General features: G+C 39.3%; 1 protein-coding gene across 2 annotated transcripts in view; it reads left to right on the top strand.

Annotated features, from left to right (window-relative positions):
- PLPP1 (phospholipid phosphatase 1) overlaps window positions 1–15751 on the top strand; it is an 87062-nt gene that overhangs the window by 21172 nt on the left and 50139 nt on the right. The window contains exon 2 of one of the 2 annotated variants that reach the window (XM_053409267.1): window positions 3721–3875. The exons of the other annotated variant lie outside the window; for it this stretch is intronic. Within the exon in view, the coding sequence (XP_053265242.1) occupies window positions 3721–3875 (155 nt within the window). The remainder of the gene's footprint in view (window positions 1–3720; window positions 3876–15751) is intronic. 2 annotated transcript variants of the gene reach the window in all.

Below are 15751 nucleotides of genomic sequence, written 5' to 3'. Positions count from 1 at the left end.
TATTCAAAAACGGTGCCATGTAACAATTTATGTGCATGTCCATCAAATAGCAAATTCAGGTTGTTCACTTTTCCCTGAATGAACACTGACTATACTAAACCATAAGGCAATTAAAATGGAGCATTTGCAGATAAGCCATGTTAGTGGCACTGTATGCATTCATGGGGCTGCAGTCCTATGTTCACGTGAGAAGTAAGCCACATCTAACCCTGTCGGAACTCCTCTTCTCAGTAAATATAAGCAGGTTCAGGTTGTAAATCTGCCGAAGTCATTCAGCAAAAATAGTGTTAAATCTAAGCTTGGATTAGAGTGTGAATCATGCTGCCAGATCCTGTACTTCTAGGTAGTTACAGCTATAATTAGAGTAGCTTTGAACCAATGCTTGAAAGGACACAGAGAACATTTTATTTTTTTAACTATCCAGGAATTGGTATAGGTGAAGATTCATATTCTAAAGCAAGGTAAAATAACAAACACTTGTGTAAGATTATTTCTTTTACTAACTTGGTTCTCTCTCCACCCCTCAAAAACTGCTAAATAAGTTGCTGGATAAAATGAGATACCATTATGCTTAAGACTGGGCTGCTTTCCATGTTAATGTTATGAGAATTGCTTTGAGTTTGCCACATCCACGACTTTCCGTTCTTAAAGTTCTGGTAAGCTGCAGGTTCGCCTCTGTTCATTTCATCCACACTGCTTTGGCACCCTGACCTGTCTTCTTTTACTCTCAGACCCTTTATCCCTCCACTCTGTTCGCAGAAATGGTTATCTAGGATTATTATTTTTTTAAAAAGGTTGGTGTTTTGATCAAAATGTACAGTTGCATGAGCAGAAGGCTATTTTATTATTTTTACTCATTAAATTTGTATACTGCCCTTTACCCGCAGTTCTCAGGGCGTTTACAACATAAAATCACAATATAAAACACCAAATGCACAATAAAATTGAAAACCAAAATAACCCAATAACCCCCATTCCCTTTCTGCTAGTGCAACACCCCGCACTGTATTCCTTACTATTCTGTAGCCCGCCCAACTAATTATAACCAGGGATAATCTAATCTCATTATAATCAGGGGTAATCAGTAGTTTTACTCTTAGGAGTAATACTCCCCATATATTACATGGCAAGGTGCTGAAGGACTACGAGAATTTATTTACCCTTTCCTTTCAAGGGAGTGTATGTGGTTTCTCCACCCAAATTCTACCTTTAAGAATAGCCCTGTGAGGTAAATAAAGATGAAAGATGGTGACTAACCCGAGGTCACTCAGTGAGCTTCATGGCTGAGTGTGGAGAACTTGGGTCTCCCTGGTCTTAGTTCAGCACTCTAACCACTGCACCACACTGGCTTTCGTGGGTCATGTAGGCTTTTGACGTAATCTTGAACCAAAAAACAAGAATGGTTTTTATTTCTGTGGTTCGTATGACATTTGCAGTAGTGCTAATCCTGGGATTCTGTCTCTGGATAATGAATGGTAAGCAGCTTTGCTGCGGAAGTGATGGTTTCACTGTGGTATCCTGTAAATGTGTGGTTGTGATTGTGGGGAAGGGGGATGGGGAGAGCAAAGAGACTGAAGAAGTAATGTCCTATGGAGAGAGGGTTTTACCTCACTTACCTCACTACTATTCACAATTTTAAAAAAAATGTTGGTTAGGGTTATTCCTCACTTTAAAAAAAAGTTGGAGGAGACCTTTTTTGTACATCTCTTTTTGCTTTGGGCCCTTTGGTAAATTCTTTTTCTCATTTTGGAATTTACCTTGAGATTAGAGTCTGGTTCAAGCAGTCATCAAATGATGATAATGCAGACATCAAATGTTAAGTTGCATTTGGATAATAAATAGCAGAGGCTGATGTGAACACAACACATAACAGCACAGGCTGATCCTCTAACTCAATGTAGGACATTTATACATTCAGTTATGAGAGCCAGGAAGGCATGGGGATTAGTGCCTCTACATCCTGAGGCTCGCTGTACATCTGAGATGCTAGAAGTTAGAATACCACAAGGTATGGCACAAAAAGATACTGGGAGAGGGGGAGGAATAATCCTCAGCATAACAAATACAGGGCCCCCTTTCATGTTTTTAACCTGGAAATTCTAAAAGGTGTAATGAATGATAAGAAGTGGGCTAAACTTCTCAAGCTGAGCTTCACTAACCAGGCAAATCTGCCATGGAATGAGGTGAGCAATGGGCCTACCAAGGTCTGGGTTTCTCCAAGCAGTCTTCCTTAGTGTGACAAATATATTAAGAATGACACAGACACCATGCTTCTATTCCTGTGTCTGCAGCTCTGCCTTCTTGAGAGTCACAGCTACTGTCACTGCTGAGAGGAGCCTTGACCACCCTTTCATTGTCAAAGCTATAGGCCAAATAGGGGCCTTAAATAGGTCTCTAATTATCTCTTCTTAAAAGTTACAACTCAAACATCAGTGATCATAGGGCTGCAAACTATCAGAAGAGCTGAGTACCATCTTCCAACACTTGATCCCTCAAGACTAGATTTTTCACACTACATCCCCATCCAGACAATTTAAAAACAACAATTTATTTAAGGTTGTCACATGTCCCCTTTTTCATGGGTAGGTAAAATGAGAGTCCATAGTTAAAAGCAGAAGTCAGCAAATGTGTCCTCTTTTTTGCTCTTCAAAAAAGACTGAGGGTAGGCAAATTTAAAACTACGGAGGAGTTTGGGTACTAACCAGCATAATCCGCATTTCAGCATATTATAAAAATCTTTATGTAGGTGGACATGAAGGTGTACAGTCTGTGTGTGCTTGGGGCTGAGGGTTGTTCCTGCATTGAAATACGCATGTTGGGATGAATATAATATTTAAATTGGAGAGTATATACGAGTCCCATCTCAATATGGAAAAGTGAAGGGGAAAAAACAATCCACAGTGTATCTCCCTGTAAAATATTTCACTGGGATACAACAATGTTTTGTTTTGGTTTTTTTAGTTGTAGCAGTTACTGATGTCAAGGAGTAAGCAATAAAAATAAGAAGAACCTATGAAACCCTATGCCCCCTCTAGCAGGGAAGAGTCTTTTCTCTTGATATATACTGAATGTCAGAGAACCGCTAAGGTGTAGTGCAGCTATAGATAGGATTCCCTCTTCCTTCCAGCTTGCTATACTTGGGATGCAGGGTGCTCATCATGTGTGATAACTGGCTAGGATACTACAGTGATTCAATAGACACAGTTACGGTAGTTCAAATTTTCCTTCTACTCTGTAACTTCATTAATAACCAGTGTTCTTCATCAAGCTTTCAGAAAATTCTTCCCTTTTTTCCTGGCTTCAAAAAACATTGTCTCATAAAAATAAGCCCTACATTCCTTGCAGTCGTTCCAGTTCTTATTTATATTCTGTCCAAGTTTCAAATTCTTTCCCTTTTGATTATTTCCATTCCCACGTTATCAATCCAAATAAACATAGCAGCTAAATAATTTGCCTCATAACTTGCCTTATGTGGAAAGCATCATTCTGGTATCTGAACTCTGCGCTATTCTCACTTCTGCAGTTGGCAGGCCTGGTTGCTGGTATCTATGGGACAGATAGGTAAATGGGGCTTTGAAGTCTAGGCAGTTTGTGTGCACTGCATGATACTGAATACGCTATACTCTTGAGTTTTGCATGTTGCTTAGTAGTTTCGTCCATGCTTGATAATACGTATAGATAAATATTTAACTGTGTATCTTTTTTCCCTTCCCCCAACAGCTGGCTTACCCCTTGCTGTTCTAAACTTGGCAAAAATAAAGCCGTATCAGAGGGGCTTTTTCTGTAATGATGACAGCATCAAGTATCCGTTCCATGACAGTACCATCACATCCACTGTCCTCTACGCAGTGGGGTTCACACTGCCCATTTCCTCTGTAAGTAGCTGGCAGCTGTGTGGGGAGAGTCTGAAGTGTGTGCTGAGAGCTCATTATTTGACCAAGTCTTTGAGAAAAGAAAAGGAAAAGGCTTGGCTTAAATGTACTTGGCTGACTAAACATTTGTAGTAACAGAACGAGAAGCCTCTGTGAAACGCATTAATAAAGCAGGGATGGTGAGCCTGCCCCATTGCCCCATTTCAACTCTCATTAGCCCCAGTCAGGGATGATTGGATCTGTATTCCAAAACTTCTGAAGGACACCAGGTTGGGGAAGTTGCTCTATTTAGTTGTAAGGTAAAGGTAAAGGGACCCGTGACCATTAGGTCCAGTTGTGGTCGACTCCGGGGTTGCGCACTCCTCTCGCTTTATTGGCCGAGGGAGCTGGCATACAGCTTCCAGGTCTTGTGGCCAGCATGACTAAGCCGCTTCTGGCGAACCAGAGCAGCACACAGAAACACCGTTTACCTCCCCGCCGGAGTAGTACCTATTTATCTACTTGCACTTTGACGTGCTTTCAAACTGGTAGGTTGGCAGGAGCAGGGACCAAGCAACGGGAGCTCACCCTGTCGTGGGGATTCGAACCGCCGACCTTCTGATCGGCAAGTCCTACGCTCTGTGGTTTAACCCACAGCACCACCCGCGTCCCCTATTTAGTTGTAAACCAATATAATTGTTGGCACAATTAGTGTGCACTGTTAATATGTATGCTTCCTTGGGAAATGTGTGCATTTCAAAATGGGAAGCCACTTTAATCGTTTATTTGAATATTGTTGGGAAATTTAAATTGGTTATATTATTTAAATTTATCTTAATTGTCTTGATTTAAAGCAATTCACCTTGGAACCAATTAAGAATTTCTGCTTTGGTGTTGAAGGGACTGCTGGGTGAATGAATGAATGAAGTGAGTTTAGAAAAATGTGTTCAATTAAATAGGTAGGCTTGTCTTTGTATTTAAAATTATGCTGAATTAAGAATGTCTGTATGAGGTACGCTCAATTAAAATGACCATTTGAGAGCCTCAGCACTTCCTTAATTTAAATGTAAGATGTTTAGCATGACCCCTTTGTTATAAGATTCACTGTATAAGTTGTGTTCACTCCTAAATAATTGTATATGGGATTTTATGCTTGGGATCATGGGGGTGTTTGTGAGAGATCCAAATCTATTTTTTACTCATGCACAACCTTTTATCGTTGAAATACTGAGCTACATCTATTGGAATTGCTCATTAAAGGCTCTTGCAAATATAGCGAAGTGTGTTTTAAGAGTCTTGCTGTTAAAATAAAATGAGGACCACCACTGAAATACCTTGAGCAGTTGAAATATACCTAACTGCTAAGATCACACTAATTTGTTATAGTAAACCTCTTCTTGGAAGTAATATTTCATTTTCAGTCTACACTACCCAAAGTCAATAGTGCTCATATGTTTGCTCTTTACTTCAGACACATAACATTACAGTGTTAATACTCCAGATCTCTCTAAAAGCAAATAAAATTCTTGCCTCTTAAGCTTGTACATGTTGCTGACACTTAATGCCCAAATAGTTTACTTCAGCTGAAAAATGCTGTTGGGATATAGGAATGTCATTTGCTTTTTTGTATAAAGAAAGCCACTTCGGTTTAAACTGTACATTGATGAACAGTCTTGCCAACATTATTGTGTATAAATACACACCTCTTGTCATATGTAAACCTAGAAAGTAAGAAAATGATTTCATCTTTGTCAAGAACATAGAAAATATCATTTAGTTTCAGTACAGCATATTTTGAAAACAAGATTATGCGCTGAAAGGATTATGCGCTGTGAGGAGAAATACTATGCAATGTCATGTATGGGTCATTCCACGTCATGTCAACGCGGTCATGTTACCCACCATCTCGGATTTTGATGAAACTTGGTGTACACCCTTCCCTTATGGTTGAAAGAAACCCCCTTAAATTTCCCCCCTTTATCTCAAATGGTTTTTAATTTTATAGCACTTCAAAGTTTCATGAAATCTGCGTTGTCTGTTCCTCTTGAGACCCTTGGAACATGTACATTTTATGTTTTTTCTCCATAACCAATGATCAGATCTCTTTGAAATTTTACACAGAGCTCAATAAGAGGATGAGGATTTCAGGAAAAAAATACACCAGCACTCAAAAGATTTTACAAATGCCTAATTTTTTTATAAAAATGTACTTTTTAGTGGAAAACCTCGGTTTAGAAAACCTCAATTTTCAGCTTGTGGGCATGATGGAACCCCAAGTTTTTGATGTTGAAAATTATTGCAAAAACATGCTCTTTCTCGACAATGAATGAAATTTATGGGTTTTTTATTCCTTGTAATGAAAATTTTATGTTTTTTGGACATTGTGGAGAAAAATGGCTACTGGGTACAACTTTCCTACAACCCATAACTGTAATAGAAAAAAATTAATGAAACCAAGTTGTTCATTATAAAAATTAACATAATATTGGTTATTATAAGTTTTTTTTTAAAAAAAAACCCTTGTTTTTTTTCGTTCATTTGATGTGGAATGACCCCATGGATAAATTTGCTACATTATGTAGTGTAATAGAAAATGGATATAAATTATGCAATTAAAGGATTCTGAGAAGATAAAACTTAGCTAAAAACATCAGCAGCTGTCCTCCTTCCAAATATTAGCAAGTAATATTGTATTATTTTATTGTTGTTAGCCGCCCTGAGCCCGGCTTTGGCTGGGGAGGGCGGGATATCAATAAAATTTATTATTATTATTTATTATAAGTGTCCCTAGGTTCTGGATAGGCTTGAGCTCTGAAACAGAAGGCTTTCTGCAGCGGTTTACATTATAGTTGCTGTGACTTCTGAATGAGAATCGATATCGTTCAGCTCCTCACCTAATCTAAGGTATTATCCACACCATATATTTAAAGCACTCTTATACCACTTCAGCAGATATGTCTTCCCCCAAAGGACTCTGGGAACTGCAGTTTACCCCTCACAGAACTGCAGTTCTGAGCACTCTTAGCTACTTTGGGGGAAAGCTATGACTGTTAAAGTAGTACATGAATGCTTTAAATGTATGGTGTGAATGTGACATAAGATTCCCCCACCTCTTCCAAGGTAATGGAGAATAATGTCTGTGAATGTGTGGTTATGGTTTCTTAGCAATTCAGTTTAGAAAACAACACCAATGAGTGACTTGGATAACACAACATGTTTCAGATACTCGCCTATATACCCCATGGTTAATAACTTTGCCTTGTTCAAGAGCACCGTTAACTTTTCCCAAAGGGTAGCCAACTTGGTCTGTTGTAGCAAAAAACAAGAGTCAAGAGCCATAAGAAATGCGTTAGTCTTTAAGGTGCCACAGGATTTTTGTTTCTTTATCATCTTTAAGCTAATCTGACGATGTGGGTTAGGTTTTCCATCAAGGCTAATTTCCAAACACGATCATACCAGTTAGTTACTGTAAATGCCAGGGACATTTTCCATCCTCCCGCTACTGTCATTCCGGCAGCTACTAATAAAAGAATAATGAAGTCTTTATAGAGCACTTTGGAAAGGGAGAGTAAGGCTAAACAAGGATATCTAGGCACGGTGTGATTCGTGAATATAGGAAAGTGATTAAATCTTGGATCCCAAAACCAAGCTACATGAAGACAATGCTACCATGTATAAACATAAGAGCCCTGAACAGAGCAACTGTTCCAGCAGTTAGGAGACAGTTTGATTCATATAATTTAATCCTCCTGTGAAAAACCAGTAGTGCACCATCTTTAATGTTGCCTCCCGTCCTGTGGCTGAGATGGCTTTAAAGGGAGGGGAGGACCACAGAGAGTACCATATCAAGTCTACAATGGGTTCACCAATATCTGCTTCCCAGGCTGCTTTTAAACTTTGAAATTTTCCATATTTGATTCCCAGTAACATAAATTAAAGAGCAGAAACTACTCCCTTGCACTGATTGTGTTTCCTGAGCCTGTGGTCGAGGGGATTGAGAAAACAAAAGTTAACAACAAACTCAGGCACTCTGCTCTAACTCAGATTAACAGCTGTTTAATGAATGAAGATCAAGAAGATCAAACCTATCCATTCTTAAGGAAATCAGCCCTGAGTGCTCACTGGAAGGACAGATCCTGAAGCTGAGACTCCAATACTTTGGCCACCTCATGAGAAGAGATGACTCCCTTGAAAAGACCCTGATGCTGGGAAAGATGGAGGGCACAAGGAGAAGGGGACGATAGAGGACGAGATGGTTGGATAGTGTTCTCGAAGCTACCAGCATGAGTTTGACCAAACTGCGGGAGGCAATGGATGACAGGAGTGGCTGGCATGCTCTGGTCCATGGGGTCACGAAGAGTCGGACAAGACTAAATGACTAAACAACAACAACAAAATGAATGATAGAGATCGGCAGCAGCACTCAATTTTTTTAAAGCAAGGCTTGCTATGTACTTTTAAGTGCCCAAAGCCACTGCCTTTCAGGGTCTGGCAGTGAGGCAAGAAGCTGCACAGGTGTTTTAAATTTCCCATTAACAAATAAGTCATGCAGATGAACAAACCCTGCCTCCTCCCAGACCCCACTGTGACCATAACACTTTGGGCAGAATTTTTTTTGGATAATCTAGGTAGGGGTGTAGGGGGGAGAGCATCGGAGCTAAAGCCTGCTGTCATCTCCACACATACAGCCTAGTAAGAAGAATGGGATTTTCAAGACTTTGGAAGGCAAGTTGAGAAAGGGTACCAAAGGGCAGGGTTTAAAATCTTGGGGACACATGGGAGTAGTCCATTGACTCAGGAGACATCTTTGATAAAGCTAATAATGGGTAACAGTTGGCAAGGTTCCCAATACAGGCATAGATTGGGGACCCCTATACCTCAGTTCTTGTCTTTTAAAATAAAATAAAAGAAAGAAAGCTAAGTTTATGAACACATAATCTTTCCCCGCGGTGAAAGAAATGTATAGAGAGACGGGGAGAATAATAGGAAGTGTATGAAACCACAGTAGCCATGGTTTAATAATAATAGCTGACACACAACCAAGCTAAGAGAGTAGTAAAGGATGCCAAGAGATAACATCTTGCTTAAGACGCTTCAACAGAGGATCATAATTGTTCCTTCAGAATTGGGCTAGGTCTTTGGTTACCAGAATTCCCAAATATTTGAAAAATGTTTCCTGAAGTGTAAGATTGGACTTTTGTGCAAGAGAGACATCATCAGAGACCTCATCAAACCTTGGGATGTGAAGGCACATAAGCTGGGATTTTATATAATTCACTTCTAAGCCATATTTGTTTGTCACTTAAGCAATGCAACTTGTAGCCAGTTTCTTTGCAAGTTTAATGGGAGGTCAGTCCGGGTGTGTTGATTGAGGGTTATTCCTAGAAAGTGTGCATAGGGCTGCAGAATTGGATATTTGTGGAAAAAATATCAATCGGGTATCCTGATTAAGCTAGAAATGAATAAAGATCAAATAGCAAAATTAGTCTCTGTGTTAAATCAAGAAACTTGGCATCTGCCTATTGAGCCATTGGCCAGTCTTTTTTACTATTCTGCCAGCTTTGATTATAAGGCCATTCTCTGGTGCTGCTGAACCAGAATCTCTGGTGCTGAACAACTTGGAAAGCTCTTGATTATTGTTTAGCTAATACCTTGAGGCCTGGGTTTAGAATGCACTGCACATGAAAGTACATTCTGCAAAAAGGGGGGGGGGAGCATGGCGAAAGAGAAGGGAAGGATCAGTGATTTCCCTGGGACTGCTCCTCTTTTGACTCTTGTACAATTCAAAATGAGTCACTTTGCTATTATTCATTAAGAATTTGAACAGCTGAAACCATCTGTTTAAAATGCACAAACATGGAGCATTAAATTGCATGTTGTGAGCCAGTATAACTTGATGTTGATGTCTAGATGAGCCTATTTGAATGCTGTAGAGTAAACGCCCTCCTGAGCTAACTATGTCTTTATGTTGAACTAACCTTTACGTTAGACACACAATAGTGTGTGTAAATGATTAAAGGTAGCATTTTTTTCTATAGCAACCTGGCAAGAACAAAACTGAACAAACATAATATCCTACCATTTTGCTTCTTCTTCTTTTTTTAAAGTTACTTAAAGGCCTTTGTAAAACTTTATGGGTGTAATATTGGGTGTATTCTGTCTTGTTCTTTATTTTGTTCATTATTATTCATCTGTGTATAATGAAAGGTTTTATGTTCTGAGGCTAAAACAGCTTCAGAGGAATGACTATATGTTTGGGAAGGGCTATTCCCCTCCGGGCCCCACGCTTGTGGTCCTAATCCTTCTTCCTGCCTAAGATAAATAGTGCGCCCTAAATCCTTCCTGTGTTAATTCCTTACGCACAGGTAACATAGTAACATGTCTAGTTGCTGTCTATGTTCAGTGCTAAGATAACTAATTCCAGGGACAGTACTTGTACACATGTGACCTGCAGTAAAATGTAATAGAGTGTACGTTTGCACCATAAGAGGAGTGCCTCTCCCTTAGCAGGCATCCCATCCCTCCTGATTCCTCCCCCCGCCCCCATAGGAATGTTGACTGTTGCAGGTCTAGGATCAGGTTGAAACTAGGAAAGTAGCTTATGGTAACCCTGGAATGTTATCTGTTGCTTTGGAGGCTTTGCCAAGTGAGTAGTATACAGCAGCCTTCACTAACCTGGTATTCTCCCGACGGTTTGGACTACAACTCTCATCAACCCCTGCCAGCGTGGCTGTGCTGACTGGGGCTTATGGGAGCTGTAGTCCAAACCATTTGGAGGGCACCAGGGTGGCAAAGACTGGTATAGAGCAACCCTCTGCATTGTAGTTTGCTGTTATGCAGCTATTGCTCATTGGGCTGTGCTGTGACAGTAGCTTACGGCAGCCCTCAAATGTATTCCATAGTTAATACTGGAGATCAGGGGCGGGCCTAACACTGGTTCAGAATCACAGTCAAAGCTCCCTCATGCCTCTCAGTTTGCAGCAAGTCAAATCTACTTAAATTGCCCTCTCAGATTTTCTAGCATGCCAAATCCAGCACTCAGTTGTATGCAGAAGCCTCACCCATCAATGAATTACAAGCAGACTAATTGCAGTTTTAATGTCCCAAAATGAAACATACAATAATTTTTTTGCACATGAAGTAGAATCTGAGTTAGAGCAGAGTGCCTGAGTTTGTTGTTAACTTTTGTTTTCTCAACCTCCTCAACCACAGGCTCAGGAAACACACACATCGCAGATACACTGCAACGTTTTGTTGCAAGACCGCACTTGTATATACTAAAAATAAACTCATTCCCACAGTGCCTGCCCTTATGTGGCAAAATTGCATCACCCATGAATAGGAGGGAGGCATTGACATGCGTGGGTGAACCCCAAGGTTTGCAGAGGTACGAAAAATCTTTAGAAAAAACTCAAAAGGGGGCTGCCTCCCCCATGGTTCAGCAGTGATTGATTTCTCTCCCTCCCTCTTAAAGAGTAATTACATTTGCTCTGCCTGTGGCAATAAAGATGTCTACTATTCTGGGACTTGCTTTAATTTATGAACTCTCATTCCTGTATATAAGATGTATGCTCACAAAATTGAATGTGCACATTACAAACCTCCCTTGTGCAGCCTTTTCCTAAGGAATTTAGGCTGTGCCTTTAGAACCTGTTTCAGGGCTGTGCCAGGATGTAAACATTACTGCAAGTGGAAGTAGACTGGGTTTCACAGGTGAAGAGCAGGTTTTGTGGGAGTGGTGAAAACAAGATACCTCTTGGTAACATGACTGGCTTAAAAAAAAAAAAACGGTACCTCTATTTTCTACTGCTTTGAGTAACTTCCTGTTGTTGTTGACCATAATGAGCTTGTGGCAGGCAGTGTAGCCCAATGCATAGAATAATGGTCTTGGATCTGAAATATTTGTTCATATTTGAACTTAGCTGTAATCTGCCTTGTATTAGTAATATGTATCTTTCTTTTCCTCCCCATCTCCCCCCACCCCAAAGGTATTAACATCTTTAAAGTATCAAATAGGATTTAAGGCTGCTCCACAGATTGCAAAGTGTGAATTTGGTACATATGGGTGATATCCAACTAAGTTATACTTGGAGTAGACCCACTGCAGTCAATAAATTTAAATAACTTATTCAGCTATGACTAATGCATCTGGAAGCAAGGATTGGCTTTAGCTCCCTCACTAGGTGTCAAACCCACGTTTGCCTTTAATGTGCGAAGCTGTTATTATTGTAAGGATAGTCCAGACAAGATTGTGTTTGGCACTTTATTTATTTTTCATTTTAAAAGTGCTATATAAATGATCTCAAAGCAGGCCTTGAAACACTTGTTTAGGCAGCAATGTTGAAAAACAAGTTTGAGAAGTTTAGATAATTAATGTGGTTAGCCAGATGGGCAGTATTGTGCACTTGTTATTGTTGGGTTTGCATGTGGCACACAAACCTAGGTTCAAACTCCTGCCTCCCATTCATGAGTGACCATATTTGAGTGTCTTTAGGTAAGTTACAATCATTAAGCCTAACCTTCACTATAGGCTTGTTTGTGAGGCTGAAACACTGCCTTGAGCAGAGAGTGGAATGCAAATGCAAAAAATAAATCTCCTAACATTTCCTGTCAAAACATTTCTTAATTAAGGAGTAAAGACTAATGCAAACAGACTTAAGCCTTACGTTTGAACTCCCTTTAAAATCTTTGCCAAACTAATTCAGTTACTGATTTGATCAGCCCTGATCCTCAAAAGGGCTTGTTGAAATAGAGCTTGTTGCAGCCTGAACTGAAGATGGAGCATGCACAAAACATTGAAGTGCAAATAGAAAATGAATTTGAAAGAGGCTGGAGGTACATTTGCCACTCCCTCCCCCATGATGAATGCAATAAAGTTTTCTATATCTAGGGTCTGGAAAATTATGCAGAGATCACAGAAAATATCAGTTTGTAATTGAGTGCAAAGTTTGGCATGAGAATCTAAACTCTAATTTTAAACAAACAAACAAACAAACAAACAAACAAACAAGAAAGATAAGTTTTAAAGTGTATGAATAATGTACTTTAAACTAGGTTTACAATCTCTGTAAGATTGGCAGTGATCAGAATGGGTAGGTTTTGCATAGCACTTTGTTCCTTATCCACCCCCATGCGTGGCTGCATCACAAAGCTGCTTCTGAGAATTTCATGAGTAGTTTTCATTGTGCAGTGTGTATGTATGTGGGTGCTGTGCATTCTCAGACATCTCTTAGGGCAAAACTATACAAGGAAATTAACATTACTTCATCTCTTTCCTTCTGTTCTTTATAATGTCTAAATCTATCAACATAGAATTAACATATGTGATAGGATTATTTATTTTGTGGTTTTATATTCTGATTTTACACTGTGAACCACCCTGAGACCTGCGGGTATAGGACACTATATAAATTCCAAAAATAAATTCATAAATAAATAAAAATAGGATGTGATTGTGTGTCTTGCTCTGTCTCATTGACTGGTGGGGCAGTGTCTGATAGGATGTTGTGATGTCATGCATTGGCTTGAATTTAGGCATTATGGGGAAGAGAAGGACAGAGGCTGGTCCCAGCTGAGAGGAGAGTCTCATCTAACTCCTTGTTCTTCCATAAGATCTTCCTGGGTAATGGCTGTTGAGAAGTTACTGACAAATTCCTATCCTGGGTAGATTGATTAATTCTGCCCATCCTCATTGGCAGGCCAACTTTCAGCATTTTGGACAGAGGGGACATGAGTAAAATAACAGTTATCGGAAGATTTGGTACCATGCTGGAATATTTTCAGTGTTAGATTAGAACTGGAAATGTGCAAATCTCTTTTAAAGGCATACTGATTAAAAACTTTGTGTGACTATGCCTGGAGAAATTAGAAACAAATGACCTTGTTCCCAAGTTCTTGGGCGTTCAGTTGAAATATGCAGATTATGACAGGAGACAAGAAAGAGATAACAGCAAAAAGAGCAGACGGTTCTTAGACTGCAGAGCTCCTCAATGTAAATTTGCAGAACTCCTATTTGTATTAGTGAAGTTTACTTACTGCTTGGACTTTGTGCATGCCATACCACACAGAGTTTGGCATGAAACATGGAGCTGTCTTTCTGAGACTGTTTTAGTTTTATAAAAGTGTAGAAAAATTATAATCTTAAGAAACATGGAGTTTTGAAATCTCTGTACATTGTTTGCTGAACTGCTATGATTGATATAGTGGTGTGTGCAAGGGAGGCAGCAGGTTTAGTCTTCTGTGCCTACTTGTCTCTCCATCCTCCAGTAGCATTATAAATGGGAAGATTCCCTGATATAATGATTAAAGTAGATTAAAAGTGTTAGGCTTCCATGGCAGAGATTTTTGTTGTAGAATACATATATGTACCTCGGCTCATTGTTTTCTCTGTTTACATTTGAGCTCTGTACTTTGTTTGCTAGGGACAGTTGATATTGGGCAGATTTCCTTCATTGGCAACCTTTTAATGTTTATTTTTTTGTTGATGAACAAAATAGGTTTCAGCTACTAATTAGGACTTTTTTAATCAATTTACCCCACCCTCTTTACTGAGGTGTTTAATAAGTCCTGTTGAATAGGAGCCACAACCTCCAGCATTCCTGAAAGGACATATATTAATCCCTATATATTTCTGACCACCATAGAATTTTGCAGTTGAGGGTTTCTGAGGGCTGATCTGACACTTAATTATGGAACGACACCTACTTCGCTACAAAAATTTTACTTTTTGACATGTGTATCATAATGGGCACATTCTAATATTTGGGTTACTTACATGGTCAATGAACCAATGTTTTCCTGATGTTTGTGCAAACAAAATTTTAAGGATCACAAGTGGAACTCTGTAGTCTTGGATTCCAGTAAAGCAGAATGTTCCATGGGGTTATGTCTTTGAAGTAATGTTTATGTTATTAACTGGCTTCTATAGTTGTGTTCACCATTTTCAGATTTTGTCATTTTTTTATTATCTAAGAAAAATACAAGTATAGTTCTTAGCAGATTTAATTTTGATGTTCATGCTGAGCACTTGGTGCTAAGATAGATTCCTTGTAGTTTGCTGATAAGCTGAACTCCTACCACTTTTTCTTGCAGTATATCTCCTGTTCTTTAGGTTTGCTAACTTCACATGTTAATTTGCTCATAGCATTCCCAATTCTGGAATTAGTTTTGTCCAGTGCTTTTTTTCTAAAAAAAAAGTTTAGGGGTACTCTCATTTTCCTACTCATATTGAAATACTGCCCCTCAATGAGGCCAAACTTAGATTCAAAAAATGTTTAGGGCTTTGCGTACTCCTGCACCCCCCCAAAAAAAGCACTGATTTTATCCAATCTCATCGCATTACATTCATCTAGAAATAAGTTGCAAGCCTAGATGTACATAACTGACTATGTGGTCTTACCTGCCAGCTTCGTGGCAAATTATATCACCTCTGAGGTAGTATCTGTAGGATGAGCAGGTCAGAATGTGCTTCTCTTCACTACCCCTCCCTCAGATTCCAGCTGCAGCAATGAAGTATAGAGCATCCCAAAGTTTATAAGATTAAGGGACTAGAGGGAGTTGAAGCCTGTGTGTCCTTTTCATTCCTACATCTCTTTTGCTTATCATTCCTACAATCATTGTCTTCTGATCTGTTGTTTGGATTTAAACCTGAGTTTGCTTACTTACATTACTTACATCATTTGACAGTCTTGAGCCTGCCTCAACTAAAAATAAATTAAAATGTATTCTAGCTTAGTCTTAGAAGTTCTGCTTTATTTTCATTGGTGGATATTTATGGATGCTTATGATGAAGATATTTCACATAAGGTGAGTGTGTAGAAGGCAGAGTTTGAGGCAGAAGTCAGCGATAATGCTGGATGCTTTACAGAACAAGCAGTGACCAAGTTATACCAGGTTCCTCT

This window comes from Podarcis raffonei, chromosome 11 (assembly GCF_027172205.1).
Source record: "Podarcis raffonei isolate rPodRaf1 chromosome 11, rPodRaf1.pri, whole genome shotgun sequence".
NCBI lineage: Eukaryota > Metazoa > Chordata > Lepidosauria > Squamata > Lacertidae > Podarcis > Podarcis raffonei.
This window is presented reverse-complemented; position numbering and strand designations above follow the sequence as displayed.